The 16703-nt window shown below is 38.6% G+C and overlaps 1 protein-coding gene across 2 annotated transcripts in view; it reads right to left on the reverse strand.

Annotated features, from left to right (window-relative positions):
* Positions 1-16703, reverse strand: part of LOC144888237 (X-ray repair cross-complementing protein 5-like) — a 42765-nt gene that overhangs the window by 11323 nt on the left and 14739 nt on the right. For both annotated transcript variants that reach the window (XM_078769472.1, XM_078769471.1), the window contains exons 2-6: positions 13090-13212; positions 7373-7525; positions 5304-5418; positions 4151-4289; positions 3835-3947 (exon numbers count right to left, since the gene is read on the reverse strand). In XM_078769472.1, coding sequence (XP_078625598.1) covers positions 3835-3947; positions 4151-4289; positions 5304-5418; positions 7373-7525; positions 13090-13212 — 643 coding nt within the window. The remainder of the gene's footprint in view (positions 1-3834; positions 3948-4150; positions 4290-5303; positions 5419-7372; positions 7526-13089; positions 13213-16703) is intronic.

Consider the following 16703-nt stretch of genomic DNA (forward strand, 5'->3'; position numbering starts at 1 on the left):
AGCGCGCGCTGTGTCGCGCTGTTGACGTTCGCGAGACGAGGCTGAGGACGCGCAGTGCGGCTTGAGGAGAACTCGAGAATAAGCAAGAGATATCCATTTTTAAAAATATTTTCGTCTAATTAATGATATCTGCCAAACCACGTGCCCTATCGCAAATTCCAAAAGGACATTTTAGTGCTGAACAGATCTGTGAAGTTTCCCCTCGATTGGATCAAAAATGAGGGAGGAGCTCGGTTTTAAAGGTTCATGCTTAAAAACGTCACAACTCTGAAACCATGTGACGCATGACGTCATGCTCGCTGACTTTTTTGTTCGTCATGGGTATGCGATTCTACCTGCAAAGTTTGGCCTCGATCTGTTCAGCCGTTGCAGAGAAAAAGGTGTTTTCGTGTTTTCACGAAAAGCAATATGGCGACCGAACCACGTGACCTGTGACGTCATAATTACCATTAAAATATTCTACAGACCGAGTCCATCATATGGTGAAAATTTTATCTCAATCGGTCCTATTATTGCAGAGAAATTGGTTTTTAAAGGAAATTAAAACTTAAAATGGCACTGAGTTAAGGATCATCAGAATTATCAGAACTAGGACGTGCCCGTACGTGGGTGCCCGTTCCTTGCCAAAAAAAAAAAAAAAAATGTCTTCGCCCATGCATGCATGGGCGTGCCCATGGGCCCATGGGCGTGCCCGTAAGTGCGTGATGTGACCGTACAATGAATGTATCGTCACGACGCCGCAGCTCGGATGGCGCTGCAGTTAATCGGGCCTGTATCGGCAGAGTTATTATAAACGTGTACTACAATCGATCGTACCTTACAGCGTCTGCTCGCCACGTTCAGCATCAGTACGTCGTCACTATGACTATCCGTAAGTCCGGAAGTGACGTCCTCATTTGACTGTCCGGAAGGTCGCATATCGCAGTTACGATGAATCGCAAATTAGTTTTAATTAGTTTTAAAACATAGTTTAACGCCAACATAGCGCCAACATAGTTTGCCAACGTGAAATAAATGAATACGCTCTCAAATGTGCCGTCCGAGGCAGAGTCTGTTCGCCACGTTCGGCACACGTGATAGCTTGCTGCTCTCTGATTGGTTGAATCGTTTTTTGGACATAGCTCGGTAACTACTTGTCCGATTAATATGAAACCTTGAAAAGGCACATCCTCAGGTCCCCAGCAATATATCTGGCAAGTTTCAAGTATATCGGACCCGTGGTTGTCGAGAAACAGCGGTCACAGACAAACACACAGACACACAGACAAACACACACACACACAGAGATTACTGGAATTATAGATAGACTAGGGCATGCCCGTACTATATATATATATCTAAAATTATATCCCCCCCCCCCCCTCTATTTACATGAAATGGTTTGGTCCATTCGCAAAGCCAAAGCGAACGGCTTGCGAGTACGGTGACAATCCCCCCCCCTCTATTTACATGAAATGGTTTGGTCCAAAGCGAATGGCTTGCGAGTACGGTGACAATCCCCCCCCCCCTCTATTTACATGAAATGGTTTGGTCCAAAGCGAACGGCTTGCGAGTACGGTGACAATCCCCCCCCCTCTATTTACATGAAATGGTTTGGTCCAAAGCGAACGGCTTGCGGAGTTTGGTAAAGAAATCGCCATAGCTCGGTAACTACTTCTCCGATTAATATGAAACCTTGAAAAGGCACATCCTCAGGTCCCCAGCAATATACCTGGCAAGTTTCAAGTATATCGGACCCGTGGTTGTCGAGAAACAGCGGTCACAGACAAACACACAGACACACACACAGAGATTACTGGAATTATAGATAGATTACCAAAGTTCAAAGTGCCATAACTTTGTTTAAAATGATCGAAACGTCGTGAAGTTCGAACTTGATCTGTAACTTATCATGGGGAAACCATGTGCCAAGTTTGAAATCATTAGCATTAAGTGTTTAGAAAAAAAGTCCGGAAAACTGTTCTTTGCGTGACGGACTGACGGACTGACGGACTGACGGACGGAGGGACGGAGTGCAAACCTATAGTCCCCTCCGGTGCACACCGGTAGGGGACTAATAAGTGATTAATAATGAAAATAAATAAATAATAATGGGAATATCATTAATTATTAATCAATTGGCTCATAGAATACCTAAACCACCACCGTTTCATCCAAATCTGTGATTAAAAAAAACAACTAATTAATTCAGTCATCAATCAAATGATTAAATAATTATTCGATTAATCAATAAATCAAAATGTCCTTTATGGCCACATCACTTGGTCATTGTCATGTCCAAATATCAGCTTCCTCGCTCAAAAGGTTCCTGAGATATCGCCCGGACAAACAAGAAAGAAAACAAACAAAAAACAACCGGAGTGAAAACTGAGTACTCCTTTTCAGCAAATGTCATCGCCGGGCCCTCTTCGGTGCCTGGCGATGACGTCATGCAGCGCCTGGAGATGGCGTCGGAAAGGAGCAGTGCACAACAAGGAGCAAGGATGTGAAATTTGCTGCACATGATGTGCAACGTACGCAGAGTAAAACAAATGTTCATTTATATCTGAAGGATGTCTAATAAATAAAGAAGATATCAGCACACCTGACACTAGGCCGAGGCTTCAGACTTTTGCACGCTCACGAGACTGCACCGTCGAATAAACTGTTCCAAACCATCATATTTGACGGGATTTTTACGAGTTTCCTATAAAAATTTTCTGTGTACAGTTTTCATGGATTGCCATATGAGTTGTTAGTGTGCATTGGTGACGTTTTAAGTACAGAATACGCAGCTAATGGAGAAGCAGGCTGGTCTGCTAAAGCACCGGCATTGACCTCAATCAGGTAAACCAGAGAAATCACTTTAGTGGCCAAACCGAATGAAGTGGTATTGAATTGTGGTATTGAATGCAAAAAGTGATATTGAATTTGACAAATGATATACTACTCTGTTAAACAATTTGTAAATTTACCAATTAGTAAACCCACCTTCCATGAGCCTTGACCTCTATTATAAAGATTGGGGTATGCTGTGCACTGCAATAATTACCTCGGTCACCAAAGGTGGATGGAGGTTATGTTTTCACCCCTGTCTGTTTTTTCTGTGTTTGTTTGTGAACAAAATATCTCAAAAAGTTGTGGATGGATTCGGACAAAATTTGGCAGAGATGTAGCGTTTGTCACAAAGACGAAATGATTCGATTTTGGTGAAGATCCGGATTCGGCTACTAGAATTTTTAAAGTGATTCTTCACCATTGGGAGACAGGGCCAAAAACAATACATAACAGGATATCTCAAAAAGTTGTGGACGGATTTGGACGAAACTTGGTGGACTGGTTGGGTATCCGACAAGGACAAATAGATTCGATTTTGGTGAAGATCTGAATATGGATTCGGATATGAGAATTTTTTTTTTTTTAAGTGATTCTTCACCATTGTGAGATAGGTCCAAAATGATACATAGCAGGATAACTCAAAAAGTTATGGACGGATTTGGATGAAGCTTGTTGGATAGGTTGTGTGTGACAAGGAAGAATCGATTCGATTTTGGTGAAGATCTGATTATGGATTCGGATATGAGAATTATTTAATTTTTAAGTGATTCTTCACCATTGAGTGATATGGCCAACCAGGCGGAGGTATGCTCTCTACTGAGTTCCATTCTAGTTGTGTTTGATTTCAATTGCATATGAGAAGTTGATTGCGAAAGCAAAAGTAAAATGATTTTTTTTCCTTTGTATTATTTTTGGAACAAAGTCAAAATATGATCAGAAATGGAAAAACTTTCCAACTTTCAATATAAAAAAAATTAGATTATAAAGGTCTTAAAGAATATAATTGTATTCTCGCACTTGAGCAGCTGTGGAGAAGCCAAGAACTGAGAAGCATTTCCCATCAGTTTTGTACTTCAGCTGCTGTTCATCTGCCAATGCAAATGGGATGATGTCCCTGCCATAACGATAACCTGTGCAAAGCCACAAACAACGTTGTCAAGGAACTTCGAAAAAGGCAATGTAACCATAGTTAAAGTATTGGAATTACATTTTATGTGATCAATATGTTTGGAAAGTTATCCAGGATAAACCGGATAGCAAGTTAATCAATGTTGGGAGGACTGATTAACAAGAAAGTGGTTTTAATACGAGTCTCAAATGAAGCATTTCTCACCCTGAATGAGGTCATCTTTCTTCACCTCAGTCTCATCCTCATCGTCCAAACAATATACATGCTCACGCTTTACATCATCTGCAAGCCGAGACTCTGCATTCACTGTAGTCCAAGATTTCCGTGGTGTCTCCTCTGTGACCTGCACATGGCAACATGTGATGAGGGACGATGACCTAATTTGGTGTGTGAAAGATACATTCTGTGAGAATTTCACCTGAAATGTGAAATGTAACAGTTTGGGTCATGAATATATGAAAGAGTTTAATTATACAACAATTGCAGGCATGCAGGAACTGAGTGAGGAGGATTGCGGGAATGAAGAGGATGGATAGAAGGAGGATGCATGAAATGAGGGAGGAGAGATTGGTGTGCATATGAGCTTGATGGGGGAGATTGGTAAAAAGCCGGCTGAAGTCAGCTGGACACAATGCAGATGGAGGAAGAATGGCAAAGAGAGCGAATAGGTTGAGGGAGCAAGGTAGGAGGAATAAGAAGTGGACCACGTGTGAGAGGGGAAGATTGCGTGAGGAAGGCTATCAATAAGGTGCGGGTGGTTGGAGAGTGGAGAGAGTTGGCTGAGGACAGAGGGAAGTGGAGGCGTATCGTAGTCAACGCATGATTAGAAGCTCGGTACCATTGGACCACACCACTTATAAAGGGAAGAGAAGGAGAAGATGAATAATGAGCAGGGGGGAAAAGTTTGACTGAGATAAGCGACCTTGAAGCTACTTGAACTTCTGCTACCAATGACCTTTTGAAAGATGTGGTGGCATTATGTTTGGGGTTTGATGCACTCCAACCTGTAGTCTCTGGTTGGGGACTGTTCAGCTGCTCCAACAATATGTGCCTGCAACCATCAAACATACACGTCTACAGGATGTTCAGGGCCCAAATACTGTACTCCTCATCCCCAAGGTATTGGTGGAGTATTGGACATTAACCAATCACATGAGAGGCTGTGGAAAGTCTCCAGCCATGGACATTAGGCCGGAGTGCATTAAACTAAGGTTTATTTTTCTGACTGCAAACTTGTAAAGGTGGTGTTGTGGTATAATGCATGATGAATGTTCAACATTATTATTGGTTGTTCCACACACACAACCACTTTCTTGTAAGAAATTAAAGGCTCAAAACAGGTTAAAAGTTTACTTACCACTTTATAAGCGCTTATGGGTATAGAATAGTCGGACCCAATTGTCAAACAGCATTGCCAAGGGTAGGGCCTTTTCTCCAACTTCTTGAAAAAGGCAAGTTGCTCCATAACATATCTGAAATTTGTGGCACAGCTGTGACATAGGTCCTTCACACAAAAACACCTAATTTGTAATTCAAGAAAGTCCTGCAAGACGTCTCCATAGTTCAAAGACTAGACATATTTCAACCAAATGAAGCCACTGTTGGCTTACAACTTTATATTCCTGAAGGAAATGGGTGGAATCTTAGATACAGGAAATCATCAGGACGATCATACCTGTGTCATATAAATAACCCGTTAATTTATTGGTATGCGAGAAGGAGAGCGAGAAGCTATTTTCACAGTGGATACGAAATTGTCGACGATTACATTTGACATTTTGAATGCAACAAAATTGGTTTCATATCAGTCAGTTCACCTTTGCTCACTGAACAAAATTCACACACACACACACACACACACACACACACACACACACACACACACACACACACACACACACACACACACACACACACACACACACACACACACACACACACACACACACACACACACACACACACACACACACACACACACACACCACTGTTATATGAGACAAACACAGTCAGTGAGGTTGGAGAAAGTGTGCCGTCACTTCCCGGGGCACTCTCGGCAAACTCACAATCAGCGGAGCATTTCCTAAGGAAGAATTTCCAATTTCCTCCTCCCCATAGATGCCAACCTATGGGGCTTGTGCGTCCTCTTATTCCTTTAAATACTGAACCCCAAGCAAAGAAACAGCACGTGTACCTTTTTTAAGTCTTTGGTACAACTCAGCCTGTCATCCTTCCGAGGTCGGCAAATTGAGTACCAGCTTGCTGGGATGAATGATCCCGGTGTGTACCCCGGTTTAGAATAGGTACACCGTATCCCTATGGATAAGGCAACTAAGGGTTGGCGTCAGGAAGGGCATCCGGCCATAAAAACATTGCCTCAAACAGGGAACCATGAGGTCATGGGGCCCACAAGGCCAACCCCCACTCTAGCGGGGAAAAATGGCCTTAAAACGATTTATTCCTTCACAGCTGCACTCTGGTGTATGCAGTTGCTCTCATTGAAGAGGACAATCGTCTCCTGACAAGGGGTGAACAGTATTTGCTTCAAATTGTGACAGAACATCGCAAGAGGTTTCCCGATTGCAGAAAATCAACACTTATCGGGCAACAATGAGTGGCTGGCAACAATGGGTCACTGTGCAACCCCTAAAACTTGATGTATTCAAAAATATTTCACATACAGAAGTTTTACCTCAATACCAAAAAAATTTAAGGTTAAGAGTGAAACAATTCAATTTTTTTTTTCTTCCTTATTTGCCTATTTTTTTGCCTAAGAACCACCCTACTGTTGAGTGTGAAAAACCCAGCTGCAGTGCAGTTGTTGACACACTCAAACCGGTGCGCCTGGCACGTACTACCATACCCTGTTCAAAGGTACTTAATTAAATCTTTTGTCTTGCCCAATCACCCTCTGAATGGCACACATACACAATCCACGTCTCAATTGTCTCGAGTCTTAAAAATCCTTCTTTAACCTGTCTCCTCCCCTTCATCTACACGAGTTGAAGTGGATTTAACAGGTGCAATCAAAAAGGGATCGTAGCTTTCACCTGGATTCACCTGATCAGTCCAGTCCATTGCATGGAAAGAGCAGGTGTTCCTAAGGTTTTGCACACTGAGTGTATCAGCAACGTTCCAAAGGGGGTGGAGACAAGGAAACAAATTCTGGATATTTTATGATGTTTAATATCAGATTAATATTGTTTGTCAAAGTAGATAAGCGGTTGACTCCCAAATCATTGGTGAATCTTGAAATGTCATGAATTTTTGAGTGAATCCAGGTGAATCCTTCTCTGCAGTAATCAAGACACCATGTTCATTAAACAAGCATACTTGAAGATTAAATGACCTACAAAACACACACACACACACACACACACTACTCAGCAACCGAGAAATTATTGACGGAAGTGGTTCATGCCTTACCGGAAAGTGTACACTTCATCTAAGCTGTCTAGGCCATCCGAGCCCTTCAGAATTTGCTGTACGACATTCAGGCCTTCCCTTTGCTGCGGACTCACATCGTAAGTCTCCTTGCCATCTCCTTGATTTCCCACTTTATCCAGTGGAAATGGAAGACTATAAAGAGCACACAAAAACGACTGAGCATTTAGCAATTCAAAGAGCACCTTGCCTAGATATACTGTTGTGGCCAAAAATATTGGCACAGTTTCCACTTTTTTCAAATAATGTACCATTTCTTCCAGAAAATTGTTGAAATTAAAACATCTTTTGGTATCGACATATGTATTTCTTTGATTTGCAGTGGAACAAAAAGAAAAAAGCTGAAAGAATTCCTAAATCTTACCTTATTCCACACAGAAATCCTAAAATGGGCCGGACAATATTATTGGTACCTTTTAGAAGTTGTTAGAAATAATTAGATTTCAAGCAGGTGATTCTCCTTTACTTTGAAACCAAACTCACCTGTGGTGAGTTGCAGGTGCCTGCAATATAAAAATAATTCATTCAACCAGTTTGAATAGAGAAAAAGAGTCATTCTGCTGTTTTGTGTCACTGTGTGTCCGGCAATGAGCATGGAGAAAAGAAAAGAAAACCCGAGAATTGTCTGAGGAGGTCAGACAGAAGATTGTAGCCAAGCATGGACAATCTCCAGGCTACAAGTCCATCTCCAGAGACCTTGATGTTCCTGTGCCCACTATACGCAATGCTATCAGGAAGTTTAAGGCCTATGGCAATGGAGCCAACCTCCCTGGACGTGGCCGCAAGAGAAAACTTGATAGAAGATTGCACGGAAGGATTATTCGAATGGTGGAGAAAGCACCTTAATCAACTGCAAAACAGATTTAAGCTGACCTTCAGACACAAGGTTCGACAGTTTCAACTCGCACCATCCGTCGCCAACTCAATGAAAGGGGGTTCTATGGTAGGAGACCCAGGAGGACCCCACTGTTGAGAGACAGAGACATAAGAAAGCCTGACTGGAGTTTTCTAAAACACACCTGAACAAGCCAAAATCCTTCTGGGAGAATGTCCTGTGGACAGATGAGACCAAATTAGAGCTTTTTGGTAAAGCACATCATCTCTATGTTTACAGAAAACAAAATGAAGCCTTCAAAGAAAAGAACACCTTCCCTACAGTCAAACATGGAGGAGGTTTAGTGATGTTTTGGGGTTGCTGTGCTGCCTCTGGCACTGGGTGCCTTGAATGTGTGCATGGCAACATGAAATCAGGAGATTACCAAGGCATTTTGAAGTGCAATGTTCAACCTAGTGTCAGAAATCTGGGTCTCCATCGAAGGCCATGGGTCTTGCCACAGGACAATGACCCCAAACACAGTTCAAAAAGCGTTCAAGACAAAATTGGTTCAAGACAAAACCCTGGACTGTTTTAAAGTGGCCAGCAATGAGTCGAGATCTAAATCCGATCATACACCAGTGGGGAGATCTGAAAACAGCAGTTGGGAGATGGCATCCTTCAAATCTGGGAGAACTGGAGCAGTTTGCATGAGAAGAGTGGGCCAAACTGCCAGTAGAAAGATGTAGGAAGCTCATTCATGGCTATAGGAAGCGCTTGACTGTAGTTGTTTTGTCCAAAGGCTGTGCTGCCAAATATTAAATCTAGAGTGTCAATAACTTTGTCAATGCCATTTCTTTTTGTTTTCTGATTTAAAAGGATATATTAAGTTCTGAATCAAAAACAAAGGTTCTGTAATATTAACAGTGAAATAAAGAATTGTGGAGACCAAATACTTTTGTCAATTTCAACTTATTTTTCGAGAAAATTGTGAGTTCTTTGAAAAACGTGCAAGGGTGCCAATATTTTTTGCCACGACTGTATAAAATACATTAGATATGAACAATCTATATGTTTGTGTGGACTGACATATTCACCCACATGCAGATGGATTGCAATAGCCTCTCTGTGTGAGGCTAATAGACAGAGATAACAAAATAACAGCTTGAAGTTGGTAGAATCCTTAATCACCAAACTTGCAAGAATCACAGAACAAAAACACCAAACGAGATTTTTTTTTTGACCAAAAAATATTTACCTCCGCCACCAAAGGTAGATAGAGGTTATGTTTTCACCCCTGTTTGTTTGTCTGTGAGCACAATATCTCAAATGGTTATGGATGGATTGGAATGAAACTTGGATAGGTTGAGTGTGTGACAAGTGTTACGGATTCGTCACTTCCGTTGTTGTGGTTTTCATCCACTGTAAACATTTTTGATTCCATGTACTATTATTGTTGTCGTAAGGGATAGAGATTACTATTTTCAAAAGGTAAAAAAGTTAATGTTTTAAATGAAACCGGAACCGGACAACGACGAAGAGAAGAGGAAGAGAAGGCGGAGCGAGTGAGTCGGACAAGAAGCCTAGCTGCTTCGAGGTCTGGAGCGAACGTTGGCGACCGAGAGTCATGAGTGAACTTTGGGTTTCCCAGGAAAGGCATTCCTGCGACAGAGTTGTTATCGCTGTGACAGATCAACCTGCGTGGCAGGTTTTGCGGTTGATTCCGAGGAGAATCATCGTAGTGCCGTTACGCCTCGAGAACGGGCCATCGGCCATTTTGACTCGCGCGCTTTGCGCATCGCTCAAGGTTTTTCACTTCGTTTCAACCATTTTCACCGCATTCAGACGTTAATCTGGTGTGCGTGTGTCACGTGACCTTTGAGTGGGAAATTTGCGGTTCGCCGATTTGGAGCCGTGGAACGTCCATACCCGAGGGTGTGATTTTCCAGTCGCCTTGAGGGCACCTGTGCGCAGCTTTGGCAGCGGGCTGTGACTGTCAACCCAATGGGATTCTGGTCTCGGTGCGACATCGTACGGACGATCACTGGAGTGGATCGACTTTGGCTTGAAGCCGGAATCAACTTTGGCTTGAAGCCAGGAATAGAGACATTGGGAATGTTCTTCTTTTCGCTCACTTGGAGCACAGTGAGTTATATTGTACGAACCTGATGGTACCATCATAGGAAATATATATTGGTTGTACAATTGATTACTATTGTTGTTGTAGTTATTCTTGTGTGATCTTAATACAATATTTGTTTGTTGGTAACAATTGGTGTGGCTTCACCATTGATCTTTGACATACAGAATAACACATCTTTCTGCCGTGACTCCTCTCGGGGCTCGGAGGTACACCGTGACCGGGGTTTGGCATGTAACACAAGTACAAATTGATTTGATTTTGATGAAGGTCTGAATGCAGATCTCGATATGATAACTTTTTTTAATTGTAAGTGATTCTTCACCTTTGAGAGATAAGATGGGGTCAAAAACTATATAAGGATGGTATTTTAAAAAGTTGTGGATCAGTTACGACAAAACTAGGTGGATGAGTTTGTTTGGTGACAAGATCAAGCCGATTAGATTTTGGTTCAAGTATCGATGCAAATCCAGCCTATCAGTGGGATACAAAACATAAACCTTTTAGCCTGGAGGCTCTACCGAGTGCTTTTCTAATTTAAAATATGTTTAGCGCTGAGAAAGGCCCTGCTCTCTTACTCCCACCCTCCGCACTTCTCATAGCTGAAACATTGGACCTTCTGAGCCTTTGCCCCTTTTTGGTATAAACCTTGAGTTTTTATTTTATTTCTACGTGGTCGAAGGCTCATGGAAGAGCTACAAAGTTGGTTATTATTTTGCCTTTTTAAAACTTTAGCACTCACATTTATGGTGAACTAGCTGAAAGCACCCGGCGTTGCCCGGGTTCTTTTTGAATGAATTTACTACTACAATTCAGCTTTTACTCGCGGCCGTAGAAGATCGACTACTATAATTCAGCTCAGCTTTTAATTGCGAAATGGGCCCAGCTCGGCCGAAGCGGCCTCGCCACCTAGCCTATAACCTTCCTGGGGCCCGTCCCGACATTTTTGGTTATTTTTGAATGAATTTACTACTATAATTCAGCTTTTACTCGCGGCCGTAGAAGATTGCCCACTATAATTCAGCTCAGCTTTTAATTGTGAAATGGGCCCAGCCCGGCCGAAGCGGCCTCGACCGGCCTCGCCACCTAGCCTATAACCTTCCCGGGGCCTGTCCCGACATTTTTAGTTCTTTTTGAATGAATTTACTACTATAATTCAGCTTTTACTCGCGGCCGTAGAAGAATGACTACTATAATTCAGCTCAGCTTTTAATTGTGAAATGGGCCCAGCCCAGCCCAGCCGAGGTGGGTCTCGACCGGCCTCGCCACCTAGCCTATAACCTTCCCGGGGCCCGTCCCGACATTTTTTGTTTTAGAGGTTTCCTCCTATCTTTCACCGTTCAGGAGATTAGCACGTGCAGACAAACAAACAAACAAACAAACAAACAAAAACTTTCTTTTATATATACATAGATATAGAACGTGATGAAATGAAACGACCTGCTTTTATTCTACACATCTGCCCATTCACAATCCCACAGCCTGCAGCTTTGTGGCGGCTTTTTATGAATGACATTTCAAAAACATTTTGCACAATGGAATTTTTCTGTATCGGCAAGATTAGCGTCGTCGCCGAAAATGTTAGCGTTGGAGTTAAGCATTTTGTTCATATGGTTTTCCTGTTAAGAAATACAATGCCCTCATGTATCACTAAGATTTGAAAACACCAAACCATTTGGAAGACTGCCTGAGATGCAAATGAGGGGCAAACTATTACGGCCAACATTATTCAAATCCGAAAAAGCTCCTTGTAATGATATTTGTTAAAAATATTAACTCCAGAGAGATCTCAGTGAAGTACGATCATAATCAGTTTTCCAAAGGACAAAAGCAAAGGCAATTTAGTTTGGCTATTGCATACAATCAGTCGTTTAAACACGTTGTTTTGTCATTAATTTATTACAGATCCCACGAGGACAAATTATTAGTATGCACTTCTGTCCAATCTTTCAGTTGGAATCATTCTACTTCCTCCCAGTGGGAAGGAGGTGTCCAGTGCTTTGGTAACACTTTCCTCAAACCGATAAATCACGTATCCAACGGTGGAGACACACAGAACACTCAATTCTGGAAAGAACATCTGCTTTGAATGCCCAGGAGAAGGAGAATGGAAAAGCATTCTGCTAACCTGCTTAAAATGTGCAATGAATTGCATCTGCTCACGGCAGGAGTTCCATCAGTTTGCTTGGACAAAGCACTGATTTGGAACCATGAGGGCAAAATACACATTCAATTCGACAGCACAATACGCTAGTTCATCTTGTTAGGAGAAGCAGAAAACTCTGCACGATAAACATCATCTAATATTCTAGCTCAACAGGCCTCGATCATTTTTGCAAACATGGTTTTCATTTGTTTCCTGTAAGTAATCATTCGGGATGTGCAGTATAGAGTTTCATTAAAATGAAGTCCGAGACAAATTTGGTTAAACCAATAGACAGATTTAATGGTCGGATTTAATTAAAGAAACTGATTTTTTACGGAAGTTGTCTCAAATATCTCCTCTGAACGACGCTTTTGCTGCATTTTGAAATCCGGCAAATCACACGTCCCTAGAAGGTAAAAGCTGGCAATGAAATGTTTAAATCCCTCAAATGATTTTCCATGAGCCTCAAACTTTGTACTTAAAAAATAAAGTGGTGATAAATAAACCATACATACTGAAACAAGTCATTTATAAACTACTAAATGTGGCGAATCAGCATGCGAGGTGGATATAGCATTATAGCAATCACTCGTACGTACAAGAACTGCAGCATTATTCCAAGCTTATTCAAATTGGCCACGATAATGTCGAGGTTGTCGGTGTCTGCTGTGCAGCTGAGGTCAGACAGCATGCATATGCACATCCTCTCAAACTTCTTGCCTCTGTGGAATGCAACAAGTGGTGTTTTCTTGCAGCTTAAAAACACAAATACATAATTACTGCAGACGAAGAAGAGCAAAAACACTTGCCACTTCAAAATAGCTTTCTACCAGAAATACTAATGGCATTACAAACATTAGCTAAAGTTATCCCCAGATGGTGGTGGATGAGTGGTGGTTGATCTAATCAACAGTTTAATATGAGTGATTGTCAAAAGAGAAATGAATGCACATTATGTTTGTGCACTTAAAAAACATTGTGATAAAGAAACCGTACATACTAAAACAAGTCATATCATTACAACCACAAATTAATAAATAATAAACAAGTCATGGCATTACAACCACAAATTAATAAATAATAAACAAGTCATGGCATCACAACCACAAATTAATAAATAATAAACAAGTCATGGCATTACAACCACAAATCAATAAATAATAAACAAGTCATATCATTACAACCACAAATTAATAAATAATAAACAAGCCATATCATTACAACCACAAATTAATAAATAATAAACAAGTCATATCATTACAACCACAAATTAATAAATAATAAACAAGTCATATCATTACAACCACAAATTAATAAATAATAAACAAGCCATATCATTACAACCACAAATTAATAAATAATAAACAAGTCATATCATTACAACCACAAATTAATAAATAATAAACAAGTCATGGCATTACAACCACAAATTAATAAATAATAAACAAGTCAGATCATTACAACCACAAATTAATAAATAATAAACAAGTCATATCATTACAACCACAAATTAATAAATAATAAACAAGTCATGGCATTACAACCACAAATTAATAAATAATAAACAAGTCATATCATTACAACCACAAATTAATAAATAATAAACAAGTCATATCATTACAACCACAAATTAATAAATAATAAACAAGTCATGGCATTACAACCACAAATTAATAAATAATAAACAAGTCACATCATTACAACCAGAAATTAATAAATAATAAACAAGCCATGGCATTACAACCACAAATTAACAAATAATAAACAAGTCATATCATTATCATATAATAATAATTATCATATAATTATCATATCGTATAATTATCATATAATTATATTAATATCAAATTATCATATAATAATAATAATAATATATAATAATAATAATAATAATAATGATATAATAATTATCAAATAATAAACAAGTCATATAATCCCTGGTGTTGGGTTAGCGGCTAGGGTGCCGGCTTAGGATTCTAGGATCCTGGGTTCGAATCTCGGTCGATCGCCGAATTAATGCCAGGGGGGTTGACTCAGCCTGTCATCCTTCCGAGGTCGACTAATTGAGTACCAGTTCACTGGTAATTCCCTGTTTGTCGTTGAAGACGGCAAAAAGGGTTGGCGTCAGGAAGGGCATCCGGCCGTAAAACATTGCTTCAAAAAGGGGACCAAAAAACAACAACTACCACGGTCCCCGAAAAGGTCAACCCCCGCTTTGCGGGGAAAAATTGCGTCTAAACGGTGGGTTTTTTTTTTTAAACAAGTCATATCATTACAACCACAAATTAATAAATAATAAACAAGCCATGGCATTACAACCACAAATTAATAAATAATAAACAAGTCATGGCATTACAACCACAAATTAATAAATAATAAACAAGTCATATCATTACAACCACAAATTAATAAATAATAAACAAGTCATGGCATTACAACCACAAATTAATAAATAATAAACAAGTCATATCATTACAACCACAAATTAATAAATAATAAACAAGCCATGGCATTACAACCACAAATTAATAAATAATAAACAAGTCATATCATTACAACCACAAATTAATAAATAATAAACAAGTCATATCATTACAACCACAAATTAATAAATAATAAACAAGTCATATCATTACAACCACAAATTAATAAATAATAAACAAGTCATATCATTACAACCACAAATTAATAAATAATAAACAAGTCGTGGCATTACAATGACAAATTAATAAATAATAAACAAGTCATATCATTACAACCACAAATTAATAAATAATAAACAAGTCATGGCATTACAACCACAAATTAATAAATAATAAACAAGTCATGGCATTACAACCACAAATTAATAAATAATAAACGAGTCATATCATTACAACCACAAATTAATAAATAATAAACGAGTCATATCATTACAACCACAAATTAATAAATAATAAACAAGTCATGGCATTACAATGACAAATTAATAAATAATAAACAAGTCATATCATTACAACCACAAATTAATAAATAATAAACAAGTCATGGCATTACAACCACAAATTAATAAATAATAAACAAGTCATATCATTACAACCACAAATTAATAAATAATAAACAAGCCATGGCATTACAACCACAAATTAATAAATAATAAACAAGTCATGGCATTACAACCACAAATTAATAAATAATAAACAAGTCATATCATTACAACCACAAATTAATAAATAATAAACAAGCCATGGCATTACAACCACAAATTAATAAATAATAAACAAGTCATATCATTACAACCACAAATTAATAAATAATAAACAAGTCATATCATTACAACCACAAATTAATAAATAATAAACAAGTCATATCATTACAACCACAAATTAATAAATAATAAACAAGTCATATCATTACAACCACAAATTAATAAATAATAAACAAGTCGTGGCATTACAATGACAAATTAATAAATAATAAACAAGTCATATCATTACAACCACAAATTAATAAATAATAAACAAGTCATGGCATTACAACCACAAATTAATAAATAATAAACAAGTCATGGCATTACAACCACAAATTAATAAATAATAAACGAGTCATATCATTACAACCACAAATTAATAAATAATAAACGAGTCATATCATTACAACCACAAATTAATAAATAATAAACAAGTCATGGCATTACAATGACAAATTAATAAATAATAAACAAGTCATATCATTACAACCACAAATTAATAAATAATAAACAAGTCATGGCATTACAACCACAAATTAATAAATAATAAACAAGTCATGGCATTACAACCACAAATTAATAAATAATAAACAAGTCATGGCATGACAACCACAAATTAATAAATAATAAACAAGTCATATCATTACAACCACAAATGAATAAATAATAAACAAGCCTTATCAATACAACCACAAATTAATAAATAATAAACAAGTCATATCATTACAACCACAAATTAATAAATAATAAACAAGTCATCATCACAACCACAAATTAATAAATAATAAACAAGTCATATCATTACAACCACAAATTAATAAATAATAAACAAGTCATGGCATTACAACCACAAATTAATAAATAATAAACAAGTCATATCATTACAACCACAAATTAATAAATAATAAACAAGTCATATCATTACAACCACAAATTAATAAATAATAAACAAGTCATGGCATTACAACCACAAATTAATAAATA

Source organism: Myxine glutinosa, unplaced genomic scaffold (assembly GCF_964187855.1).
Source record: "Myxine glutinosa unplaced genomic scaffold, kmMyxGlut1.1 SCAFFOLD_2642, whole genome shotgun sequence".
NCBI classification, from domain to species: domain Eukaryota; kingdom Metazoa; phylum Chordata; class Myxini; order Myxiniformes; family Myxinidae; genus Myxine; species Myxine glutinosa.